At 48.9% G+C, this 24,400-nt stretch overlaps 2 protein-coding genes across 2 annotated transcripts; one reads left to right on the top strand and one right to left on the bottom strand.

The window, feature by feature from the left end:
- Positions 1-771: 771 nt before the first annotated feature.
- nr1d1 (nuclear receptor subfamily 1, group d, member 1) lies at positions 772-10,557 on the top strand. Its single transcript, XM_080009420.1, has 8 exons — positions 772-1,067; positions 6,393-6,686; positions 7,089-7,177; positions 7,371-7,515; positions 7,762-8,429; positions 8,578-8,763; positions 8,879-9,089; positions 9,414-10,557. The coding sequence occupies exons 1-8, from the start codon at positions 1,016-1,018 to the stop codon at positions 9,632-9,634; spliced, it is 1,866 nt and encodes a 621-aa protein (XP_079865546.1). The 5' UTR covers positions 772-1,015; the 3' UTR covers positions 9,635-10,557.
- A 9,371-nt stretch (positions 10,558-19,928) lies between these two features.
- Positions 19,929-24,340, bottom strand: LOC307236773 (uncharacterized protein). The gene is made up of 9 exons (XM_080009296.1): positions 24,318-24,340; positions 23,908-24,004; positions 22,994-23,117; positions 22,718-22,875; positions 22,460-22,602; positions 22,015-22,192; positions 21,053-21,192; positions 20,583-20,745; positions 19,929-20,411 (listed from the first exon to the last, which is right to left on the bottom strand). Exons 1-9 carry the CDS (start codon positions 24,332-24,334, stop codon positions 20,346-20,348), a joined length of 1,086 nt encoding a protein of 361 aa, XP_079865422.1. The 5' UTR covers positions 24,335-24,340; the 3' UTR covers positions 19,929-20,345.
- Between the last annotated feature and the right edge of the window lie 60 nt (positions 24,341-24,400).

Raw genomic sequence — 24,400 nt, 5'->3', positions numbered from 1 at the left:
TATGCATTTAAAATGTTCAGACTTTAATTTGAGGTTATCAATATATATATATATATATACACACACATTTCAAATGTTTCGATTCTAATTTGAGGTTATCTTTATATATATATATATATGTTTATATATATGTATAAATATATGCATTTAAAATGTTCAGACTTTAATTTGAGGTTATCTTTACATATAACCTCAATATACAGTATATATATATATATATATATATATATATATATTAGAATCGAAACATTTGAAATATACATATATACACACTCATTTCAAATGTTTCAATTCTAATTTGAGGTTATCTTTATATATACATATGCATTTAAAATGTTCAGATTTTATATATATATTTAAAATGTTCTGATTTTGCATTCAGGTTATCTTTACATATAGTATTAAGATATTGACAGCAATGTTTGTTTTATACTTTGGATGCTTTTCATTTGTGTGTATATTTTTTCACTGCAACATTTTCTGTTTTGTGCTTACGATCTTCAGTTTTTCTTTTCCATTCGCTTTGGTAAAGTAAACTTATGTTTACAGGAGACGAGAGAGAGAGAGAGAGAGAAACAGAGAGAGAGAAATAGAGCGAGAGAGAGAAATAGAGAGAGAGAAATAGAGCGAGAGAGAGAGAGAAATAGAGAGAGAGAAATAGAGCGAGAGAGAAATAGAGAGAGAGGGAGAGAGAGAGGGGGAGAGAGAGAGAGGGAGCTAAATCAGGCCGAGGGAGACGCTGCAGCTCACAAGGACAGAGACAGAAGGAGAGTGACGCTGCGCACCGCTTCCCACAGACAGACGGACATACAGACAGACAGACAGACAGACAGGCAGGGAGAGGGATTGGAGGTGAACCAGTGTGAGGATCGCAGCTCCATGCACCAAAAACAGACGTCATCTTGCCACCCAGACGAGATGCTTTAATCAGAAATCGGCTTTGCTACTCGCTTGGGAAGGGACGTGCACAAGTTCGGGCTCTCTCTGGAGTTCTGCTGCTTGACAGTTTTCCTGCATGACTCTTCTGGAGCTCAGCATGACTGCAATGGAGACCAACGGCAACACAGGTAAAGCCGTTTCACTTCATGTCTACTGTACTATGATTATCAGTATTATTATAATTACAATTATTATTATAATTATTATTATTGTTATTATTATTTGATTTACTCTGGGGTTGTAAGGAGTGTTCCCAGTGCTGTGTGCTGGGGCGTCCTGGTGGTCAGTATGGACCGAGTGTCCCAGTGATAACAAGTTCAGTGGGTCTTGAAGTTCATCCCAGTAGTGGCACTGACGGCGCATCTGCCCTGTTAAAAAATACCATGAAATTAAATAAAAAATTAAAAACCCTGATCAGATGAATCCCTGTTAGATTTCAGTGGTTACTGTGAGTGAATGAATTAAATAGTTTGTACATTTGGAAAGCTGTGGCTTTTAATACGTTTTTGTATGTCGAGCGCATGTTGCGCTCTGCACAACCCCAGTTAACCATGTTGTGCATATTAAAATATTAATGTAAAATAAAAATAAAATAATAATAATAATAATATATATATAAATATTATTATTATTATTATTATTATTATTATTATTATTATTATTATAACCATAGAAAATAAGTAAACACTTTTATTGTTATTTCCCCACCTTTGATGCGTGTTAGATGAACTTTGATAGGAACATTTTAGGAGAACTTATAAATGTCAGTGCTGGATGATTTCCATAATTCATAACTCGTCCACTGGCTCCCAAAGACCTGATGATGTCCAGATGTTGATGACGTGTGACACTGGGAAAACACTATCCATTCTATTCATTTATTAATAGTGGGTGAATAAAACTACGGCACGGTTTCGACGATCAAACGGGCCCAACGTGACGTCACGGTCCTGTTCTCTGCGGATCTGGGTCACGACGGCGTCAGGTGGACCGCGCGCGTGCAGGGCGGCTCCGCCAGCCCCGCGCGCACATGGACCGGCGGATCCTGCCACGTGCGTTTTGTTTTCACCCCGTGCCGCCTCGTGCGATTGGTTGGAAGGCGCGAGCTCGTTACGTAATCAGTCCGCCGGTCTTCCGGTCCGCCCACCGCCCCCCCCCTCTCCCTCCGCGCTGCGCGTCTGCGTGTGTTACGGTAGAAACGTGGGACGCGACCGACCCGTTCGTGCGACGTCACAGATTAGTGTCGGCTCGGTTCGGGGAAACTAATTCCAACCCTCCCCCTCTTTGAATGAGTGATAAAAACCTTTTAAAGAAGAATGTACAGAGAACATATACATTTATTTATTGTTAAATATAATCATCCTTTCGTCATAACTTGACTGTTATCTCCCTAAGTTTATCAAAGGCAACTATGGCCGTTCGTACTTAGAGCCTTAGAGCACTGCAATTAAAAAAAAAAAAACACATGCAAATGGACAAAACACAAATGCAAAAGCCACAATACAACTGCAACTTAAAAAACCCCCACATAAATTTAGTGGCATCTAGCGGTGAGGTTACAGATCCCAACCAACTGAATACCCCTCCCCACCGCGGTGCAACATGGCGGCCTGCGTGGAAGCGTACCCGCTCCCTATGTAGATGAAAACTGCTCATTCCAAGGTAACGCCGGCACGATTCTTATTTTCATGGTATTATACACTCATCAAAACGCTGATGAATATTTTATTCCACTTCTGCCAAGTCCGTTGCATAAATTCCACACACTCCACCTTTGAACGAAATTATTTTGTGTCTGTAATTATATTTAACAATTTATACAAGTAATAACCCGCAGCCGCAACTTTCATGAGACCAAACATGCGAGACCACCTCGTCCAAATCCTCCATCTGCTTCCTCCATGCAATTAATAAATAGAGAAAAAAAACAACTTCTATATCAATCCACAGTTTTTATTTAAGCCATTAAAGTGTGATATTCCAGAGAAAACGGCATCTACCGGCTCCCCGATAGTGTTATGTCGTCCGGAAACGATTTGCATTACTTGTACATAAATTCCTATACATAATTACAGACACAAAATAATATTTTAATATATTTTATTGCGGATAAATCAGTGCGTCTGTTGTGGCTCACTTCTGTTGTGTTGTGGCTTTTGCATTTGTGTATTTTGTGTGTTTGCATGCGCTTTATAAAGTTGAAGTGCATTGGGCTCTCAGCGCCACCGTAGGTTTGGAATAAAGGGTATGTAAAGACACACATTGAGCAGATCTGGGTCCCCGAGGCAGATAACTATCACATGGGGTCCGTGGGTCCTTGCTGCGAGAAAGGCAGAGACCCACACACAGAGCCTCGCGTCACGGCATTTAGTAGGTCACAGATTTCGGTGCGCTGGTGCTGGCCCCGGCCCTTAATGGGCTCCGTACCGGGGGGACACGCAGCCGCTGTGACCCCCGAGAGGGAGGGGAGGAGGGGGGAGGCTTCTGTGGCCTCACCGGAGAGAGAAACTGGGACACCGGGAAGCGATCTAAGGCAGCTTACCCTTCGTCTCGCTTGACACGGTTACACCGGCACCCGGCGGCCCGAGGCAGGGGACCCCGTTCAGGCAGACCGGCAGGGAGACCGAGCTGTCTCCCTGCCGCACGGCCTTTGAGATGTTCTGCAGGATAGGCTCGTTCCCCGCGCTGACAATCAGACAGACAGGTCAATTGAAGCATATGAATACACATACTACTAATACACAGTGTCATGATTCACCGCCAGGACTCTTTATTTGTCACATGCAGGACGGGAGGAATAATACAAAGTAGGAAGAGAAATAAAATCTGCCTGTCTGTATGTCTGCCTGCCTGCCTGTCTGTCTGTCTGTCTGTCTGTCTGTCTGTCTGTCTGTCTGCCTGCCTGTCTGCCTGTCTCTCTCTCTCTCTCTCTCTCCGTGTGTTCCAGTACCTCGGATAGCGCCGGGCTGCGTGCGTGGTGCGCGTGTGGGCGACGGCCGTGATGAATGGAGAAACGTGAGAAGGCGCGCGCCGGGGGTGGTGTGGGGGTGGGGGGGGCGTGTCCCGTGGACGTGGAGGGGCGGGGCCTGGGGCGAGCCGGTCTCGTTGCGCGGGGCCGCCGGTACAGGGCTCACGTGGCGCAGGGGCGTGACTGGAACACGCGAGCTGAGTCTGCGGGAGGAGGGAGGAGGAGGCTGCAGCGAACAACAAACCCAACCAACGTGTTTAACGTCACACACACACACACACACACACACACACACATACATACACATTGACATGTACACAAACACACATAATTAAACACACACGCCCCGTGCCTGAAATAGCTCTCTCTCTGGGAACTCACTTCAGAATCCTGGATGTCTGCGTGACGTGTCAGAGTGTGTCACGAGGCTGCGCTCGTGCAAATATTTCTTTGATTATTATCTTTTTGGGTTTTTTTGTTTTTTTGGGGGTTTTTGTTTTGCGTTACACACAAATTGGGATCTGACATTTTAATAAAAAAAAATAAAAAATCCAATTTGACCTCATGCTGCCGTCATGGAAAGCGACACGGAGCGCTCTGACCGGTCACCGCTGCTCCGTGACCCCCGGGGGGGGAAACCCGCTCGTGGGAGCCTGGATGACGGAGCGTTTGCTCCACCTTCAGACCTCCGCCCTTGCGCGGGAGCCTGTCGCGGTGACCTATTTGGACGCCACGCAGGCGGTCTGCGTGTGTGCGTGTGTGTGTGTGTGCGTGTGTGTGCGTGTATTGGGTCGGTCCCGGATCTCGGCAGGAATGAAACGACGGTCCTGCGTGCGTGGACCCGGTCGGCTTCCTTTTAATGTTATTCTCCCTTGTAAGTCGCTTTGGATAAAAGCGTCTGCTAAATGACTAAATGTAAAATGTAAATGTAATGTTTTAAGGCGCCATTCAACGATGTCTCACAATTTAGAAGGTTTTATTTACTGACCGTATTATGGGCATTTATGCTGTGCGTGCGTGGGCGCGTGCGGGGCCCCGTGCCCGCACGTGCCCGGGGCTGCACGGGGCCCCGGTCCTCGGTCCTCGCTCCGCCCCCGAAGCGAAAGGAGGCAGATCGTGCGTCACATCCAGTCGGAGTTCGTTTTAAAAACGATGCCGACGTTCGTGTGGCGTTTTCATTCATTTCGATTTTTAAGTTTATTGCTAGACTTTGATTTTATTATTATTTTTTTTTTTTAGTATTGTCTTTTTTTTTTTTTGTCTCTTATGGTTTTCCAGACCGTCAAGACTAAAGTCACCACAACGGGATGAAGACGCGGCGGGATTTTACCGCGATTATCCCGATTATTCGTGCAACGGAATGCAGGAGAACGTCTGGGAAGATGAGATGAGAGAGAGGGGGGGTGGAGAGAGAGAGAGAGAGGGTGGAGAGAGAGAGAGAGAGAGAGAGAGAGAGAGAGGGTGGAGAGAGAGAGAGAGAGAGAGAGGGGGGGGGGGGGTCAGTTCCTAGAAAGTCCAGTTGTTTTGGACTCCGTGTTACAGCAGGGCACTGCCCCCTCCCCCTCCTCCCCTTCCCTGTTGCCATGGTTACAGGAAACAGCCAGGCCTTCCTTGTGTAACTCGCTCGCCCGCCCACACGCGCACGTGTACACCCACGCACAAAGATGTCACACGGAGGCTAATGCACTACATCTCTACATATCTATCTATCTATCTGTCCGTCCATCCATCCCTCCATCCATCACTCCACCCACCCATCCTGCTCCCTGCAAAGGATTCTTCCATTTTGTTTTCCAACACACTGATGATTCTCAGTCTGTTTTTTTCCCCTTGAAACATTTCAAGCTGGCAACCAAGAGGGAGAGAAAACAACATAATATGTTCAAGTCAAGAGGTTGAGTCAAAAACAGCCCCGGTCTCCAAGTTACAGCCCCTTTCACCAAGATCGTTTCAAACTCATATTTCAATATGAACAAAGTTTTATCGACAAACGGGAAACATACAAAAACACAATCTTCGGTACAATCTTCGGTACTGTCCCAAATCTGGTTGCCCGGGGCAACTGGGCAACTGCTACTGTCAAACCCTGTGTCTTGTGCTGCGCCCAAAATCGCATACTAGGTACTGACCACATATGCCGACTATTGTCCAGTGCACGAGGCCTTTACCAGAGATACTACGTTGACATGAAGCTTCTTCACATAGGTTATTTTAGTCTTTCCCAATGCATTGTGGGATACGCTCACCAGAGTAATGCGTGCAGTGTGTGTGTTTGCGTTCTAGGATATTTCACCGGATGTCGGATGTCGTCCCGGTACTTAAATGAACTCGTACACGTTTGCTATTACACCGCGTTGGTTGAACCCTTTCTGAAAACCGACCATCTCTCTCTCTCTCTCTCTCTCTCTCTCTCTCTCTCTCTCTCTCTCTCTCTCTCTCTCTCTCTCTCTCCCTCCCTCCCTCTCTCTCCCTCTCTCTCCTCTAGGTGGCGTCATCTCCTACGTGGGCTCCTGCGGAGGCTCTCCCACGCGCACCAGCCCCGTCTCCATGTACAGCGACAACTCCAACTCGCAGCCGTGCTTCACCCCCTCCTTCCACGGCGGCAGCGGCAGCTCCAGCTCCGGCTCCGGGGGCGAGGACGGCGGCGGCTCCTCCTCCTCCTCCTCCTCCTCCTCCTCCTCCTCCTCCTCCGCCTCCTCGTCGGGAGGTTCCCCGCGCTGCCGTGACGTGGGCAGCTCCCTGAGGGCGTCGCCCAGCAAGTCGGTGGCCAGTCTAGCCAGTGAGTACCAGGAAGGGAGGCACGACCGCGTCGTCTTTTGGAGTCACGGCAGCCGTGCAGCTTTGGCTCGTGGGCAATTCCAGATTCCAGACGGTAAAAGTCCCGGGTTTGATTTCGCCCACGAGGTTCATCCCTCTGGTTCGGGCTGAATGGGAAAATCGAGATGGTCGACTCGAAATAGCTGGGGAGGACTTTAACTTTCTGAACCTGGAAGTGCCGCCTCTGCTCATGATTCATATGTTTCCCGTGGGCTTGAAGAGCAATTATATTAAAGATGTTGATGTGGATTAAAAATGTTGTAAACGTGTTTTTTTTCAATTTATTAAAAAAAAATGTTTTAATGTCTTCTCCATGAAACTATTTGAGGCGTCATTCCAACCTGCTGTGACTGTGTTCCCGCAGAGCTGAACGGCATGGTCCTGCTGTGCAAGGTTTGCGGAGACGTGGCGTCGGGTTTCCACTACGGCGTGCACGCCTGTGAGGGCTGCAAGGTGAGACCACCGTGCACGCACGCACACACGCACGCACGCACGCACGCACGCACGCACGCACGCACACTCTCACTATCATCATCATTACAATAACGGCAAATTACGGTGCGAACCGGTCGGGGAGCCGGGACGAGCGCATCTTTCAACCAGCTCCTTCAGTGACGGCCTCTTCCTTTTCCCCGCCGCCTCGCAGGGTTTCTTCCGCCGCAGCATCCAGCAGAACATCCAGTACAAGAAGTGCCTGAAGAACGAGAGCTGCACCATCGTGAGGATCAACAGGAACCGCTGCCAGCAGTGCCGCTTCAAGAAGTGCCTCTCGGTGGGCATGAGCCGCGACGGTGAGAACGCGCTGCGCCTCCTCCTGTCTTCCCGCGCTCCCCGCTTCAAGTTTGTGTGTGGAGTTGAAATCCAAACTTGATTTAGGTCAGACGGTGACTGAATATTCATGGCGCCGCTGGTGGTCGTGATCTTAGCGCGCATCAGCGGTAGAACGCAGACGAGAGCGGAGACTGAATGAGACCACGGGGACTTTGAAGTCTCCTAATCTCTTATTCCTGTTATCTCCCCCCCCCCTCTCTCTGCAGCCGTGCGTTTCGGCCGCATCCCCAAGCGGGAGAAGCAGCGGATGCTGGCGGAGATGCAGAGCGCCATGAACAACATGGTGAACAACCAGCTGCAGAGCGACTTCCAGCTCGCCAGCCTCTCCTCTTCCTCTTCCTCCTCCTCCTCCTCCTCGCCCTCGCCCTGCCCGGGGGTCGGCCTCGGCCCGCGGCCCCAGCCGCTCCCGGCGAACCCTTCCCCCCTGACTCCCCCCGCCTCCTCCCCGTCCCCGCCGCCCCCCGCCTCGCAGAGCGCCTCCCCCGCCGCGGTGACCCTGCCCTCTTCCTCCTCCCCGGCTCTCCGCCCCGCCAGCCCCGGGGTCGACTCCACCATCAGCGCCATCACCCGCGCCCACCGCGAGACCTTCCTGTACGCGCACGACAAGCTGGCCGATTCCAACGTGCACCACCACCACCACCAGCAACCCCACCTTCACCCCCGCCAAAACGGGGAGCCGGGCGGCTGGGGGCCCAACCGCTGCCCCAACGGTTACCACTCCGACGGGCTCAACACCATCTACCACCACAACAACAACCTGCCCGGGAGGAGGAGCCTGCATAACAGCAACCTGATTGGAGGAGGAGACACCATTGGCTTCCATGCCCTCCAGGGGCAGAACTGTCCAATGAAGAACCGCTCAGATATTGTGCTGGTGAGTCTGTCTGTCTGTCTGTCTGTTTATCTATCTCTACCCATCCATCCATCTATCTATCTGTCTCACATTCCATCTATCTATCTATGACTGTCTGTGTGTCTTGGACGATCATTCTAATGATATCTTCCTGTCTCTCTCCCTCCAGGCGTGTCCCATGAACATGCATCCCCAGGCGGACCCCTCCAAGAGCCCCCAGGAGATCTGGGAGGACTTCTCCCTCTCCTTCACCCCCGCCGTCAGGGAGGTGGTGGAGTTCGCCAAACACATCCCCGGGTTCAGCACGCTGACGCAGAACGACCAGGTGACCCTGCTGAAGGCCGGGACCTTCGAGGTACGGACACACCCACGCCCAACCAACACCACGCCCGTCGCTAAAAACACGCGCGGAGACGGGGGGTGATGCCGAACGCGGCGTGACGTCCTTCTCCTCCCCTCTCGCCTCCCAGGTGCTGATGGTCCGCTTTGCGTCGCTCTTCAACGTGAAAGAACAGACGGTGACATTCATCTCCGGCGCCACCTACGGCCTGGCGGAGCTGCGCGCCATGGGCATGGGCGAGCTGCTGGGGGCCATGTTCGAATTCAGCTACAAGCTGGCCACGCTGGAGCTCAGCGCCGAGGAGCTGGGACTGTTCACCGCCGTGGTGCTCGTCTCCGCAGGTAGGAAGGGAGTGGGACGGAGGGGGGCGGGGAGATGAATGTTCCGACGCCTCCACCTACGGTCTAACGACAGGCAGAACCAGAGTCAGAATGCAAAGTAAAACCAGACATCTCACAAAACGACCCAAAAAAATGGCAGAAAAGTCATTGTTTTTCTTTGGAGAGATGATTACCGCAGCAGAGAAGAAGAAAAAACAGTAAAATAAACAATTGTCTTCGCTAATTCTAGTGGTTTGTTTAAGTGAGATAAGAAACCTTTTCAGAACGAACGTTTTTTTAGGACTCCAATTTTGACTCTGACCATCCCCTCCACTCCGCCCGCAGACCGCTCGGGCATCGAGAGTGTCTCGTCGGTGGAGCAGCTCCAGGAGAGCCTGATCCGGGCGCTGCGGCTGCTGGTCAACAAGTCGAGCGTCTCCCCCGGCGACGGCCACCGCCACGCCGAGTCGCCGCGCTTCACCAAGCTCCTGCTCAAGCTGCCCGACCTGCGCACGCTCAACAACATGCACTCCGAGAAGCTGCTCTCTTTCCGCATCGACGCCTGAGCCGCCGCCGCCGCCGGGTCGACGTCATCATCCTCACTGTCATCGCCGTCCGTCGCCCGTCGCCGTCGCCGCGGCGAGAGAACTCCTCGGCGAGAGAACTCCTCGGCGAGAGAACTCCTGGGCGATGGTGGGCGGCGCAGTCGGCCCCGGAGGTCCGAGCCGGAAACCCGGCGCCCGACAGCGCGAGACGCCGGATCACGCGGCTGGAAGGACTTCCCCTGGCGCTGCGGCCTCCGGACGGGGACGTCATGGCCGCCATCCTCCATTATCGACAGAACCACGAGCGGCCGGGCTTGAAAGACTCGATCGACTTTGTCCTTGATATGATGTGACCTCTCGCCTCAACTGACTGAAGCCCAAAGCTGCAACGGGGCAAGGAGGGGCCGCGGTGCTTGACGCCGAGCGAGGAGAAGGAGACGGGGGAGGAGATGGAGAAGGAGCTCCTGGTGAGACTCCTGAACTTCAAAATAATAAAGACAAATAATAGGCAGAGCTCAACGGAGCGAAACTGAATTCACCAGAACAGACTTCTGAACACGGAACAACACAACACAACTCGTACTGGGGGGACACCAAACTGGCCCACACACACACACACACACACACACACACACACACACACACACACACACACACACAGCAGTCTGTGTGCACTCAAAAGCCTCAAAGCTTGACATATGCAGTGAAACGTTATGCAGTAGTGTGTATTTATGACACACACCTACCGTGTATTAAACAATGTAAATACTCACCGATACCAATATACTTGAACAGTTTTGAGAATGATGTAAAACAATTCAATATATTTATATTTTGTTAATATGAAATATGCTCATGGTGCAAATATTATTAAAACTGTATGGGACACAAATGTATATAAATAGTCTTGAGTGTATGAAAATCATAAAATGTAAATCAAATATCCTGACTATGTATTTTCAACTGTGTTGTAAAAGCAAATATATAAATATATATATAAAACTTCTTCTATCTGACTCATGCTGTCTTTGTTTCATTTTACAAAGTAAAAAAATCTATGTCTACCTTCAATTTAATTAAAAAAACAATGATGCCTCCGCAGGCAGGTTTTACAGTGAGAATAAAAGAAAGGAAGCTGATATGAACATGCAGGGTGTGGACCGCCATCCCCCATCACAAGGTTTTCACCGGGTCCAAAGATCAAAAAGCCCAGAGAACAACTGAACTCCAGGGTATAAAGTAAGTTTTCAAACTTGTACAATAGTAGGAACGTCAAAGGTTATAGTCACATGTGATCAGTGAATCTGTTTTTACTACCACGTCATAGAGATTCTCCCGACAGTCAAGTTAATGAGTACTCTAATATACTTTATATACCTTTATACCCCAATCTCATTCATTTGTTTACTTCAGCCAGGACCCACTTCCAGCGTCTCCACGCCAACGTCCTCCCCGTGTCGTACAGATGCATGAAGTGAAGTTCGAGGAAGTGACAGAGTCCAGCGTTTGCGTAGTTGTTTGTGTTGTAGTGTAGTGTGTTGTTTTTGATCCGCTCGACGCGAGGTGTTCCCTCAAGCGACCGCACGCGAGGGAATGCGGCGTCAGGGGGCTTTGAGATAAAACATCGACGGGGCTCGTAAAGAAAAAACGGTTTTTTGGAGGTGTGCCGCGTGCTTGGTTTTTACTACGTTGAGACATCACATGCTTTACTATCTCGTCTTTTTTTTCCTCATATGGTTTTATTTTCATTCAGGAACGTGTTATATATATTTATACATTTATATCAAATTCTATTATAGACTTCACTAGAAATGAGTGTTAATTGGAAGGGTGTGCAAACCATTTTTAATTCAGGAAATAAGCTGAAGGAGAAACTGATCAAAGTGGAAGTGAATACCTCACAGAAACAGTTTCCTTTGAGAAGTCGTTGCTTATTGCTGGACTTTTATCACATAGACTTTTAGTGCAACATGACTTTTGGTGCATTAAGATTTTCAGCTCCCTATGACCTTCTACCACACAAAGCACACAGACTTACAGTATAGTGTAACATGATTGTGGTACTGCATCTGCAGGTGGGGAGAGCCCGCACTGACAACCGGAAGGAAGGACACGCAGCACTTAGCCCACGCAATCATTTTGAGGTTGTGCTTTGCATAGTATTTAATTGCTGTTGTGTTTTCGCGCCGCACGCTCTCTCCTGACACCGGGGCTGGGCTCCCACTCCAGACTGCATACTAAAGTGCTTACGTACACGTTTTTTTCTGAAAAGATAAACGTCTTTGGGGATGGTAGCTCAGGCGGTAGAGCTGGTGGTCTAGTGATCTAAAGGTTGCTGGTTCGATCCCAGGCTCCTCCTGCTAGCATGCTGTAGTGTCCTTGAGCAAGACACTTAACCCCTCATTGCTCCTGATGGCTGCGTCTGTCGGTGTTTGAACAATTGTAAGTCGCTTTGGATAAAAGCGTCTGATAAATGACTAAATATATAAAATAAGTCTTCACTTTTGTTACAATAAACGTCCAACGTCCAGACTGGTTTTCCGTTCCACCCGCCTCCTGGTGCATCTCCTACCCCACAAACGACAAGAGACTAGTGACAGTGGCGCCTGTCCAGGGGCCCGATGGACGGTGAAACAGAAGGACAGGGTGAATCTCCACTGGGGCAGGGCCCTTTGGCGCCTAGCGGAGATGCAGGAGAGCCAGGTTAGCCATCCATCAACAACAACAGCTGCTGAAGGTCCAGTAGCAGACACAGGCCCTGGTCGAGCTGATGAGCCAACGGACAGAAGCCCAGGCCCAGCTGCGAGGGCGGCTGCAGTCTTCAGACCACACGCATGCAACCCGCCAGCGGCCTCTCGCACGTAGTGTGACGTCATGAGGTGGGCCATACTGGACCGGTTGGGTCACACCCGGCAAGACCATCGACACCGGTTCGGGGGGCTCATCTACAGAGGCTGCCGGCTGCCACTTCCTCAACCACACAGCAGCTCCTGGTCGCTGCCCGACGGTGGCTTCAACCAAAGAGCCCGGCAGCCAAGGACGCGGTGGAAAAGGTGGTGTTAGAGCTTATTGCCATCCTCCAGGGCAACACAACGGTTTTATTGCTCCATTCATTTCCCCAAAACAGCCCATGCCACCGCCTAACCCCTCTCTCCCTTCCTCCCCACAGGGCCCATCCTCAGTGTCCCCTGCTCCGGAGCCACAAGGGGCCCCTCAGACGCCAGGAGTGGTGTGCTTGTGTTGCCATCGGCCAGGATACGTCTGATGGAGGTGGGACAAGTGGTCTGGTTCACAAGGGCGGTACAGTTCATTAGTAAATATACAGGGGGTACACACCAGGCTCTGTTGGATTCAGGCTGTATGCAGACCCTGTGTGTATGGGGATAATCACGAGTACCCAGTGGTACCGGTGGAAATTCACTGTAAGGGGAAATAGCACAGAGTGAAGGCCCCGGCTAGTTAAGGAGGTAGCAGGAGTAGGAGGTAGGCGGAGATGTGTGAGTGGTGTGCGGTGCTGTCCGATGCAGCCGAGGGGCCTCCGAGGGAGAGCACACAGGCTCCGGAGGTCAGCCCCATGGCAGATTTCCCGCTCGAGCAGTCCCGTGAGGACACCCTGCACTCAGCCTCTGATCATGTGATGAAATATCGATGGTCAACTTGACGGTCAACTGTCCCCTGGTGTAGCTCCCACTCAGCCATACTTCTGTGGAAACCAGGATAAACTGTAAGGAGTGAGTCGTGACACTCAACTACAGGAGGAGGTTACCCAATTGCTTGTGCTGAAAAGCCGCTGGGAAATGGTTTTCCAGGCGGATCATTACAAATCCTATGGCCGGTCACCTGGGTTACAATAAAACAAGGAACCTCCTAATGGCCTGTTTCTATTAGCCGGGGATTAGTGCAGACGTGCGATAGCGGGGTGTGTACTACTGCTAATTTTGTTAGTCAATCGGCCGGCCACCCCAAAAGCACCATAGCAGCCCCTTCGCTCAGTTGAGGTGCCCTTCAAGGGAAGTGCTTTGTTTCAGTCCTGGTGGATTATGCAGCACGGTATCCAGAAGCAGTTTGCCTGCGTAGCATCTCTGCAAAGGGTGTACATTACATTGGCTCTGTGTAATGTTATCTCCCGAAATCAGTTGGAATCCCGAAAGAGATCCTGACTAATCAAGGCACTTCATTTTTGTCACACACACACACTCAGGGAACTGTGCGGATTGTTGGGGGTTCGCTCCATTCTGCGAGGGTTGACCATCCCCAGACGGATCTGGTGGAACGGTTCAATACAACGCTGAATAACTTGGTTCATGAGTTGGTTCGTGAGGATAACTGAAGTTGGGAAAGGTGGTTGGACCCTCTGTTATTTGCAGTGCAGGAAGTACCTCAGGCCTCCACGGGAGTTCCTCCCTTTGAGCTTCTCTTCGGTAGAAAGCTCAGGGGTGTGTTGGACCTGCTTCAGGACACATAGACACACACACACACACACACACTGAGTTGACTCATCCTCAACCTAGTATTCAGTCTTGTATGAACAAAATATAATTAGAATGATCATTAATTGGTACTTAAGTTGTACAGTATACATTTGTTGAGGTTTAATATGACAAAGTTTTTAAAGAAAGGTTTGTAACGCATAGTAGTTATAGGTTCTATGAAGCCCATTCAGGAATACTGCATTTCAATAAAATACAACACACTTTTTGGTCACTCTTTGGTATTAACATATAATACACTTTATAAACAAATAAATTATACATTGAATACTAGTTTTTAAATGAAAATTCACTTTAAGTTTATTTAAACAGCGTACTTAATAGTGTATCACAATATATTGAAAGTACATTATACCTAGTAAAAGAGATATTTGTATTACACACACTCGTAGTGCCTATCAAGAGTAAAGAAAGCTTTGTCAAAGTGTATGAAGTACATTTTGACATGTACATAGCTTTGTGTTCCATAAAGCCCACTTATAGCATACTTTTATGCTTGTAGCATATTTTTATGCATACTTTCACTTCTATGTAAAATGATTAAAGTGTGCTTAAAGGTATTGCACTTGTACAACTTGAATTTAAATAGAACTCGATTCAAGAACACTGTACGACACTACATTAAAACACAAAGTAAACACACTTTTAAAGCACTTTTTACACCACTACAAACCTCCGCCTCCGGGAAGAAGTTGCTGCAGTTCCTGGGCTACGCCAACTTCTACAGGAGGTTCGCCCGGAACTAAAGCCTGGCGGCGGCACCACTCACTGCATTGACCTCCCCAGGTTCTCCTGTCCGCTGGTGGCCTGCGGTGGACAAGGCCCTTGGGGAGTTAAAGAGACGGTCCCCCTCCTCACCATTCTCAACCAGCCGGACCCCTCCCGTCTTTTTGTGGTGGATGCCTCCGTTTTGGCCGTAGGGTCTGTACTCTCCCAGAAAGCTGCTGTCGACCATAAGCTTCACCCCTGTGCCCTCTTCTCTCGAAGGTAATTCCCTGCAGAGCGCAATTGTGACATTGGGAACCCGGAGCTGTTGGTAGTCAAGTTGGCGTTGGAGGAATGGAGGCACAGGCTGGAGGGAGCAGAGCAACCGTTCATTGCCTGGACTGACCATTAGAACCTTGAATACTTCCGGTCAACCGAGCGGCGGAGTCCCAGACAGGCCAGGTGGATGTGAGGCCAAGGCTGCTCACTTTATTCCGCTGCCTAAAGTGCACACAGCCACCGAGACGACGGAAGTCATGCTAAATCAAGTGTTCAGAGTGCACGGCCTCCCGAGAGACATCGCCTTTGATCGGGGGCCTCAATTCACTTCTAGTTTCTGGACTGAGTTTTGCAGTCGGCTGGGTGCCACAGTCAGCCTCTGTTTGGGGTTTCCATCCCCAGTCCAATGGCCAGATGGAGAGGATGAACCAGGAGATGGAGACTGGTTCACCTGCATGGTTTCACAGAATCCTACCTCATGATCCTGACGACTGTTGAGGGTAGAATGGGCCCACAACACCTTGCCCAGCTCTGCTACCGGTCTCTCTCCATTCCAGAATTCCCGGGGCGATCAGCCTCCTCTGTTTTCTGATCATGAACGCGAGGCCCGCATCCCTTCTCTTCAAGCCCTCATCCGGCGGTGCCAACGTACCTGACGACTGGCCCGTGCCACTCTACTACGCACCTCTGACGCTATCGGAGATCAGCCTACCGTCGCCGCACCCCAGCTTCCGCCTACACTCTGGGACAGAAGGTCTGGCTCTCTCCACGGCACTTCCCCCGTGGAATGCAGAAAGCTGGCCCCACGCCTTGTAGGGCCATTCCCCACAGCCAAGATCATTAACCCAGCAGCTGTCCGCCTGCGTCTTACCCAGCCTCCCCGCATCCATTCCACAATCCACATCTCTCAAACTCAAGCCGCTTAAGGAGAGCCTGCTTCTTCAAAAGGGGACGATTTTTTTGGCCAAGTGTATGCATAATAGCTCATTTAAATATGTGCACATTGCACCGGCACAGCGGGACGCCATTCGCGTGGCAGCGCAGTTAGGGGTGCAGTTCACCCTTTGCGGGTGCTTTGAGAATAAAACCGTTGCTTTTTGCGTTATTTGCGCAGGTTTAGCGGCCACAATGGCCGTGCAATCCTTACTTAAATTCACCCCAGACATTTAGGGAAGAGAGGGAGGACTGATGACTATTGTAATGTTGAATTTCAGGTCTCTACTACAGGGCGCATAGGCATGGTATTAAATCCAGGTGCAGTAATCCATCTTACCGGCTTCACCGGATAGGCTCCAGCAGGAAGCCGACTCATCTCTCGCGCCCACCCCGGTCAGGACTTGGCGGCTAAAGCGTGGATGTCACCTCGTCCTTCTATATCTGCAGCACCTGCAGTACAGAATGTCTGGGAGCGCAGTCCCATTTCTTTTTTAAACGTACCCACCCCTGCCGTTGCCCTTGACCGAGGCAGCGGCTCCAGAACTGGACTTGGTCCCCTGACGCCGTGATGCGTCCGCGGCTCCCAAAATAGTTAGGATGGGTCAGATGCAGAGGGTGAGTTTCCCCCGGGGGCTCAACAAAGTAAAGTGTGAATGCTTTGCAACGCTTTTTCAATGCACAAGTAATATCATGTTGACAGGGGGGGAAAAAACAGATTATGTTCCATAATATTGATCATATTTTCAACTTTCTCTGTCAATAACGGTCTACAGACGGAATCACTTTAAAAAAGTGAAACAAACACGTTGCACATGCAGTTCACGTGTTTTACTGCTTCTGTGTAGAACTTTCTTTTTTTCTTAGAACGTGTTTGTAAAGGTTTGTTGACACTAATGATTCTTCATCAAAACAGCGACGTTGCAGCGGACGACGGCGGATCGATCCCTGGACCAGACAGGAAGGGGAATTCCAATTTCCACTGTCGACTTGAACGTGACCGGAATCGCAGGGCAGCAACGCACCGAGCCTCTACAGTCCAAACCGCACCAAGTCGCAGTGAATAAAACCTTATTCAGGGAACGCATACTCTTTACGCATATATCTCTGTAACACCTCCGTAAATTAAAACTATTTTCTCTTCCAATACATTATGTGATGGGGATTGAAACGCATCAGCCTCAATGCTGTTCTTCATTGCTTTCACATAACGGATCCCACAGGATGGTACCGTGGCGCCGAAAACGTGCCAAGATCCATGGGGGGCGCTCGCGCTGCCTGTGCAGCTTGTTTGTTTGCTGTTAATGTTCAACATGCACTCTTCTTAACCCTAACTATCACCGCCTTGGGGTTTACGTGGAGGTGTTTTTAATCATGAGGGGAGTGTACTCCGGGGGTCTTTGCTGCCCTTTGGACTGTTTCGCCAATTTGCCTGTGGACACCGTGATGGCAGCGGCGAGGCTGTCAACAGGATTACCTCCCGCCGAGAGTTACTCCTTGCCCTCCGACCACCGGCAGCAAGTGTATAATAAGTAGAATATGAAGTAAGGAATGAGATTTTTAAAAAGCTAAAAGAATGTATATGGATAAGGTGGAACATACGTACAGTGGGTAACGCCCCTTGGAAATGGAAAATGAACGGAGAGTTTTCAGACTAACACGCATTTGCGGATTAGTCTGGCAATACCAGGCTAAGATGTCACTGTGGTATTCTATACAACAAGCTGCTCCAAACAAATTGCCCCTCGTGGGATTAATAGAATTGTTTGAATTATACGGTATCAAAGATAAACCCAAACCAGTGGTTCGGTAAGTATAAGTAAAGTCAAATTACATGAAAGCCGGAGCAGTTTTGCCTGGCATCAGACAGAACTGTCAACTCGTTTCCATCTTCAGTCCCTCTCCACTCGGACCCGTTTCTGTGGAGGAGGCGGATTTGATTTTCCCAAAACAATCACTGGAGGTCCAACGTATCCGCCCAAATCTGACGTCATTTGAAGTCGACACTGCTGCGTAGCCATGCCCACATAGGGGTTTTTTGCCGGAGTTTTAAGAGCGGAGCTGAGAGAAGTTAAAAAATCCTACGAGGGCTGTTCAGATTTCAAAGTGATTCGTAAATTTAGTCGATTTAGAACAGCCTCCGTAGCCGCGTCCACCTCGTTGGCGGCGCACAGCTTGACAGCGACGTTAGTCCCGCCCATGGGGCTGATTGGATAATTGTTAGTCCCGTCCGTTGTGCTGTTTGGATAATTGTTAGTCCCGCCCATGATGATCATTAGATAATTGTTAGTCCCGCCTGTGTTGATTATTGGATATTTGTTAGTGGTGCCCATGGCGCTGATTGGCTGATCGTTAATCCCCCCCTGCGGTGCTCATTGGACCGATTGTTTTATCAACAGAGAAACACGTCTTTCATGTCACGATGGCAGAGCAGAATAATCAGTCGCCTGGGTGGAGCGGGCGGATTCAAAGGTCTGGACCCAGGCGACGACCAGTCGCCGCCCGGGGATCTTTTCACACGCATCAGCAGGAAGGGAACGTCCCTTCCTTCTCATCACAGTGACAATAAATGAGCTCCAAGCCCCGTTTGCCAGTGTTCTCTGGCAACAGCCGCTCCAATTACCTTGCATAACCTGACACTGTACAAAACCTGCCCCTGCTCCAAGGAGAGCACACGTGACGGAGGAAGGAGGGCGGGGAAAAAAAAAAAAGGTGAAAATGGAGAGAACGGAGGTACTGAGAAAATAAATGATGAAAGCCTTAATAAAATGCAGCGACAGATGATAGGAGGAGAGGTGGAGAGCAGAGGAGGTTTGGGAGTCCCGCAGAACAGAAACTAGGTCAAACTGGAGCTGCGTAACCAACTTTCCCTGCTCCGCAATTGGAAGAGAGGCGCTAAGCCTCAGCATCCCCGTCGACCAATCAGGAAGTGGCCTGAGGCGGGGGACCAAAAGAGAAAGAGAGAGCGAGAGGAATGATGTCAGACCAACCTACACAACCTCATCTGTTCATCTTAAAAAGCATCCAGATCACACCTCCTCAAAGTCTGTTCTCCGTATGGTTACTGCAAAAATATTACATGAACGATGGTGGAGGCACACTGGCAGATATTAGGTTAAAAACCTGTGAGTGCATGAAATTAATTATATATAAATCAAATAGCCTGACAATATATTCTAAACGATATTGTAAAGGTCATGTTTTATGGAAAAAATAAATTGTCTTTCTTGTTCATTGTCGACCACAGGAAAAAATGTTTGGAAATGAACATGTACGATTATAGTCTTAAATCCTAGGTTCCAGGCTTAGATAGACACCAATGGCTCATACACTTGTTTTTCTCCACGCTTGTTCCAGGGACTCAAATCAATCACGTGTCGGTGGCTCCATCCCTGTGTACACTCAGAATTAAGGGGCGCCTTGTAAGTCTCCTGAGAAATCCTGTTTCAAACAGAGAGCACACCGGGGGCCTTTGTTGGACGGGATGAACGTGGCCTGCACACAACCCCGACCATAAGGTTTGAGCTGCATTAGTGGCTCTGGCCTGTAGTGTGGCACCAGGTAACCTAAACCACATGTAATGTGTTATGTGACGGCCTGAGGGTGTACACTAGGAAGCACCAGCGGAATGCAGCCAGGGGCCTCAGCAGGGGGTGGTGTGCGGGGATGGGAAACAGTGACAGCTAGTGGCGGAAGGGGGGTACTGCACGACAGTGTGTGTTAGATGGGGAATAGATAAATACAACTCCCAATTGATTTTTAACGGATAAGATAGCACTTCAATTATAAGTGAGGAAATAATGGGATGAATTCCATTCTCTCAATATTTTTGAATAATAATAATAATAATAATAATAATCATAACAACAGCATTTGAACGACAAAAAAGGTCATTATTTCATGCAGCATTTATAAAACAACAATAGAATCTGACAAACAGATTATGCAACAACTATTTTGAGCCATATCAGAGCATTAATTATAAGTGTAAAATCTTACATGACTGGACGAAACAGATAAACAGCAGCTGATGTGCACACATTACTGGATGAAAACACATTTCTTCCTTCAGTAGGGATGTGATATATATATACACAGACTGACCCCTGGTGGACGAACATGAACACATACTGAAAGACTACACGACAAAATGTCATGTTTGGAAAGGCCAAAAGGGTTGAAAAGAGGAAGGAAGAGAAGAGGAAAAAAAGCGCAGGCAACCAGTAAGATTAACACGACAGAGTTGATCCATCTATAAGATCAAAGAAGAACAGAGAGGAGAATTAAACATAAAAACAAAAAGAGAGAATTGTTTCGAAATGTCTTTAGACGAGTGGACTGCAGGAGAGGAACAACAGCCATTCTGTCACGCTCATGTTGTCCCTTGGAGGCTGAGGGATAGAATAAACATCATTACTTCAGACTATTTAAAAAAAAAAATTTGTAAATTGCATCCAAGAAATAAAGTTTTTTCTTTGTTTGTTTGTATTTTTATCTAAGTCTGAGCTGAGAATCATTTCAAATACAGAATGGCGACCGTGGTATTGCTGCACTTGTTTCACCTGCAGCGCTGTGACATCCACCGCCTGCATGTCCCTGCGTATGGACTGCAGCTTGGCCCGTCCCGAGCTCGGGTACCCGTCCTCCACCAGCAGAGAACACATCACCGAGGCAGATTTCAAATAAACCAGCAGCCTCTGGGCAGGATTCCAGTCTATGGCAAAACTGCACACAGACACACAGACACAGACACACACACCTTTTCAACATCATAAGCAAGACACCCATTAGAAGAAGTACTTAGATACTGAGGCCCTATAGACAGAAGCTTTTGATTTAGTATTTTTAGGTGAGAAGTTTCTTCTTTTTCCATTAACTTTCATCTTTCTGAAGCAGCATCTAGTGGCCATTAGCTGAACTGCAGTTTTAAACACATTGACTTCACTCTACGAGCTAAAATAACGAGCAGGCTTGCAGAGCCGCACGCGCTGGACTTTGATCATATTTAAACAAATGCTGAAGGCAGCATCACCTGGAGTGCAGACTCTGTATCTCCGCCAGCATGTCGCCCTGGCTGGTGTAATGCTGCATCACCTCCAGCAGGTCGGCGCTCAGCTCCATCAGACGGCCCTTCATGCACTCCTCCTCCACCCCAGCAGTGGACTGGTGCACCTGGGGGGGGGGGGGGGGGGGGGACAAAGGACCCAGATGAGGACAGTAGGCTGATGACATTTTAATAAGAGATCAATGATTTAAAGTGGCAATAAACTCTCCCAGCGTTTCCAAGTGGTATTACTGTTTGCGCCGCTGTGGCAAAGACAACCACATGGCTTTGTGTTTCCTCAGAGCGCTCCGTGTAAATGATCAACGCCACGTCGGAAACAAGAGAAGGAAGAAGCGTGTCCACTGAAGAGGTCAATTTAAATTGTCCCATTTTTTGCAGCGATACGTCAACATCGCCGCCATATTGGAACGGGCAAGACTGGCCTGTAAAGAAATACAAGTAACCGGAGGAGCTGCGGTCTTCCTGGATAAAAAGCACTACAACGTCTACATTCCTCAACCGATTTCAAGGTGTTTTTAAATTCCAGGCTTTATGATCTACTTGGGGTAGAATGCTCCACCGTCCGCCATTTACCGCTAAGGGTCGCGCATTGGTTGACGCACTTCCTGTGACTCACTGCCGCAAATCGTTCTTTTTCCGGGGATTCGTATCCGGTGGCGTTCAGAATGTGTAGTGATATGGAAGCTTACGGGGAACCAATCTACACGCTGATGATGTCATTATTCTACCGCCATTACACTGTGCAATCGTTGATTAACTTCATAATGATAAGTAATGATAAGCAAAAAGGTTGCCCATTGCCCCTTCAATGTAATTACTCATTTTGAACCTGATTGAGTCTCATTGAAATCAATATCTGTTTTGCAAAAACAGCAAATGAGGTGCAGCTTGTGCACCGCGGCGTCGTTGCGCTCCAAACATCCTCGTACCTGCAGCTTGAAACGATCGCAGGGGCTCAAGCTGACCGTCAGTTTCAGCGGCTCCAGCTCGCTGGACCCGAGGCTTCCGCAGAGACGGGGCCTCTGTTCGATGCACAGCTCTGATTGGTCGACCGACAGCAGGTTGCTCTGCATCACATCCTGCGTGGCCGATACGTAGCCGTGGAGTCTGGCGGGAGAGGATCAAGGCAGCTCAATTACGGGTCATGACATTAGCACTAAGGATAAAATAACAAATGACTAAATAAAGTGGAAGGTTGGGAAACGTTCACTCCAATGGCTGCATTTTTTTTATTTGAGAAGCAAAATCCACTTCCTGCCAGAGAAATTATATTCTCAATGCCCATACTCCATTAATATTTATAAATGATGCATATTTCATAATATCGCTATCTGTCCTACATGTCGTCAAAGAAGTAATTTGTTTCTCACTCACTCGTCTCTGACAAGCTGCCAGTTTGCCAGACAGTCCAGCACCGCGGCCACTTCCGCCCTCACACTCGTCAGCTGACCCCCACAAACACGCAATGCATTCTGGGCTTTCTGCAGGGAGCCCTCCAGCTGCTCCCTTTTCTCTTTCTGGCAGAGGCACAGAGGAGAAGAGGGGAAAAGAGAAAAAATGGCTACCAATATCTCCTACGATGTATTAATACGTGGAATTAATAAACGGAGTCGAAGCTTCTGAGTTTGGAACCTTGTCCCTCAGCTCCTGGACAAGCTGTGTGAGTCGGTTTCGCTTGCTGCGGATCTGCTCCAGCCGGCCCTGCAGGACGCTGATCAGGGCCTCCGTCTCCTGCACGCCCACTACGGTCTCCGCCTTCAGAGCCTTCCACCGAGCGTGTGCCTTGTTCTCTACACACACACGCACACACACATTTTTGGGGAATTAGATGTTAACAAAAAAAGAGGCCAGGTTAAAACAATGCTGTTCTACATCCTTATGCAATACAATGAAAATATTTCTTAATACCTATGTTTTTAGGGCAGTGCTGTTTCAGAAGCTGCTGTGAAGACTCTAATCCTTCCAGTAGGGACATCATGGAGTCCAAAACAGACAGCTGACGCCATAGAACCTTCTGGATACGGCGGCTATCCTACACACAGGCAGATGCGACAACAGGTCAGAATATTTGAGCATCTTCAGACAGAAATAATAAACACACATGACACACAAGTTATAGGATAAAAGAGATTGAGTATAATAAGGATAAAATTTCGAAGGAAACGCAGGAGTAAGTGGAGATAACGAACGGAGAGCAAGTACAAGCGTGTGTGTGTGTGTGTGTGAGAGAGATAGACATGCCTAGTAAACACCAAAGTACTTCAGCTCGGATTTCCGAGCCCTAGACAAATGTTCAGGATGTTAAAAGAATGATAAGGTCTCGTCTTCGGGCAGTTGTTTGGTTTCGGACGGTCAGAAAATCTGGTGGTCAGCCCCAGAGAGGCTATCAGGTTGGTTTGACGTCATCTTACTGCAAGTCTTACATCTCTGACCCTGCAGTGATGACTGCCCTGCCAATTTCAACAGTGTGCACTACTAGGTCACTACTGTCGTTTGGAAGTATTTTGGTGCATCCCTCCCATCAGACAGAGGGGCGGGCGATCCTCCAAAACTTGGTTTCGATGGGATACCAACTAATACCAGGGCCCGATCGCAGATGATACAGGCTCGGGGGCACAAAGCAAGCGCAAGTGAGGAAATATATTTGTAGAATTAAAAAGAAAAAAGGCAATTGTACTTATTTTTGATAGAGAAACTGATCCCTGTATTTGGTATAGATCCTTTGGACGCGAGAATCGATCTTCAAAACGAGACTTGGCACCGTTAGTACCGATTCTTTTGGTATCAATCCGCCCAGCCCCCTCCCTCCCTCCCTCGCTTACCATGAGGTAGAGAATGACCCTGTCGGACTCCACACACTCCGGCTGCTCCGCGTCTCCGTAGGGATCCAGGAAAGCTTGGTCACATCTCTCCAGCACCCTGCCACATATATAGAAGAATACGTTAAAACAAAAACAAAACAAAACAAAACAAAAAAGATTCGACGGCGCCTCCCGATGCTTGACAAGTAGAATCTAGTTGCGCTGTTTATATTTTCCCGGTGAAGCTAACGGACTCTGCAGCTAGCTGGTGAGCCTCCGCGTTAGAACCGCGGATTACATGCAGCAAACCAAGCCGTTTGGGCGTGTCGGGTACCACATCGTGACGACCGCGCGTTGTGCGAACAGCGAATACTTTTTTTTTTCCATGTGCAACGTCACGAATAAAGTGCAAGATCCAAAATTTGACATACGCTTGAACGTCGGCCATCTCTGCTTTCAAATATCGGCGGGCTGACGTCACGAAGAACGGCGAGCGGCCGCTTCGTGATGACGC

Source organism: Zeus faber (assembly GCF_960531495.2).
Source record: "Zeus faber genome assembly, chromosome: 11".
NCBI classification, from domain to species: Eukaryota; Metazoa; Chordata; class Actinopteri; order Zeiformes; family Zeidae; genus Zeus; species Zeus faber.
Note: the sequence above shows the minus strand (reverse complement) of the source record. Positions and strands in the feature narration are given on the sequence as shown.

Bases quoted from the DNA above. Each gene is read 5' to 3' on its own strand.
- nr1d1 (XM_080009420.1), top strand. From the start codon at position 1,016: ATGACTCTTCTGGAGCTCAGCATGACTGCAATGGAGACCAACGGCAAC. The intron at 7,178-7,370 runs GTGAGACCACCG...GCCGCCTCGCAG, and splicing joins ACGCCTGTGAGGGCTGCAAG to GGTTTCTTCCGCCGCAGCAT. The intron at 8,430-8,577 runs GTGAGTCTGTCT...CTCTCCCTCCAG, and splicing joins ACCGCTCAGATATTGTGCTG to GCGTGTCCCATGAACATGCA.
- LOC307236773 (XM_080009296.1), bottom strand. The intron at 22,876-22,993 runs GTATTAAGAAAT...GTGTGTGTGTAG, and splicing joins GCACTGCCCTAAAAACATAG to AGAACAAGGCACACGCTCGG. The intron at 21,193-22,014 runs GTACGAGGATGT...CCCCCCCCCCAG, and splicing joins GCGATCGTTTCAAGCTGCAG to GTGCACCAGTCCACTGCTGG.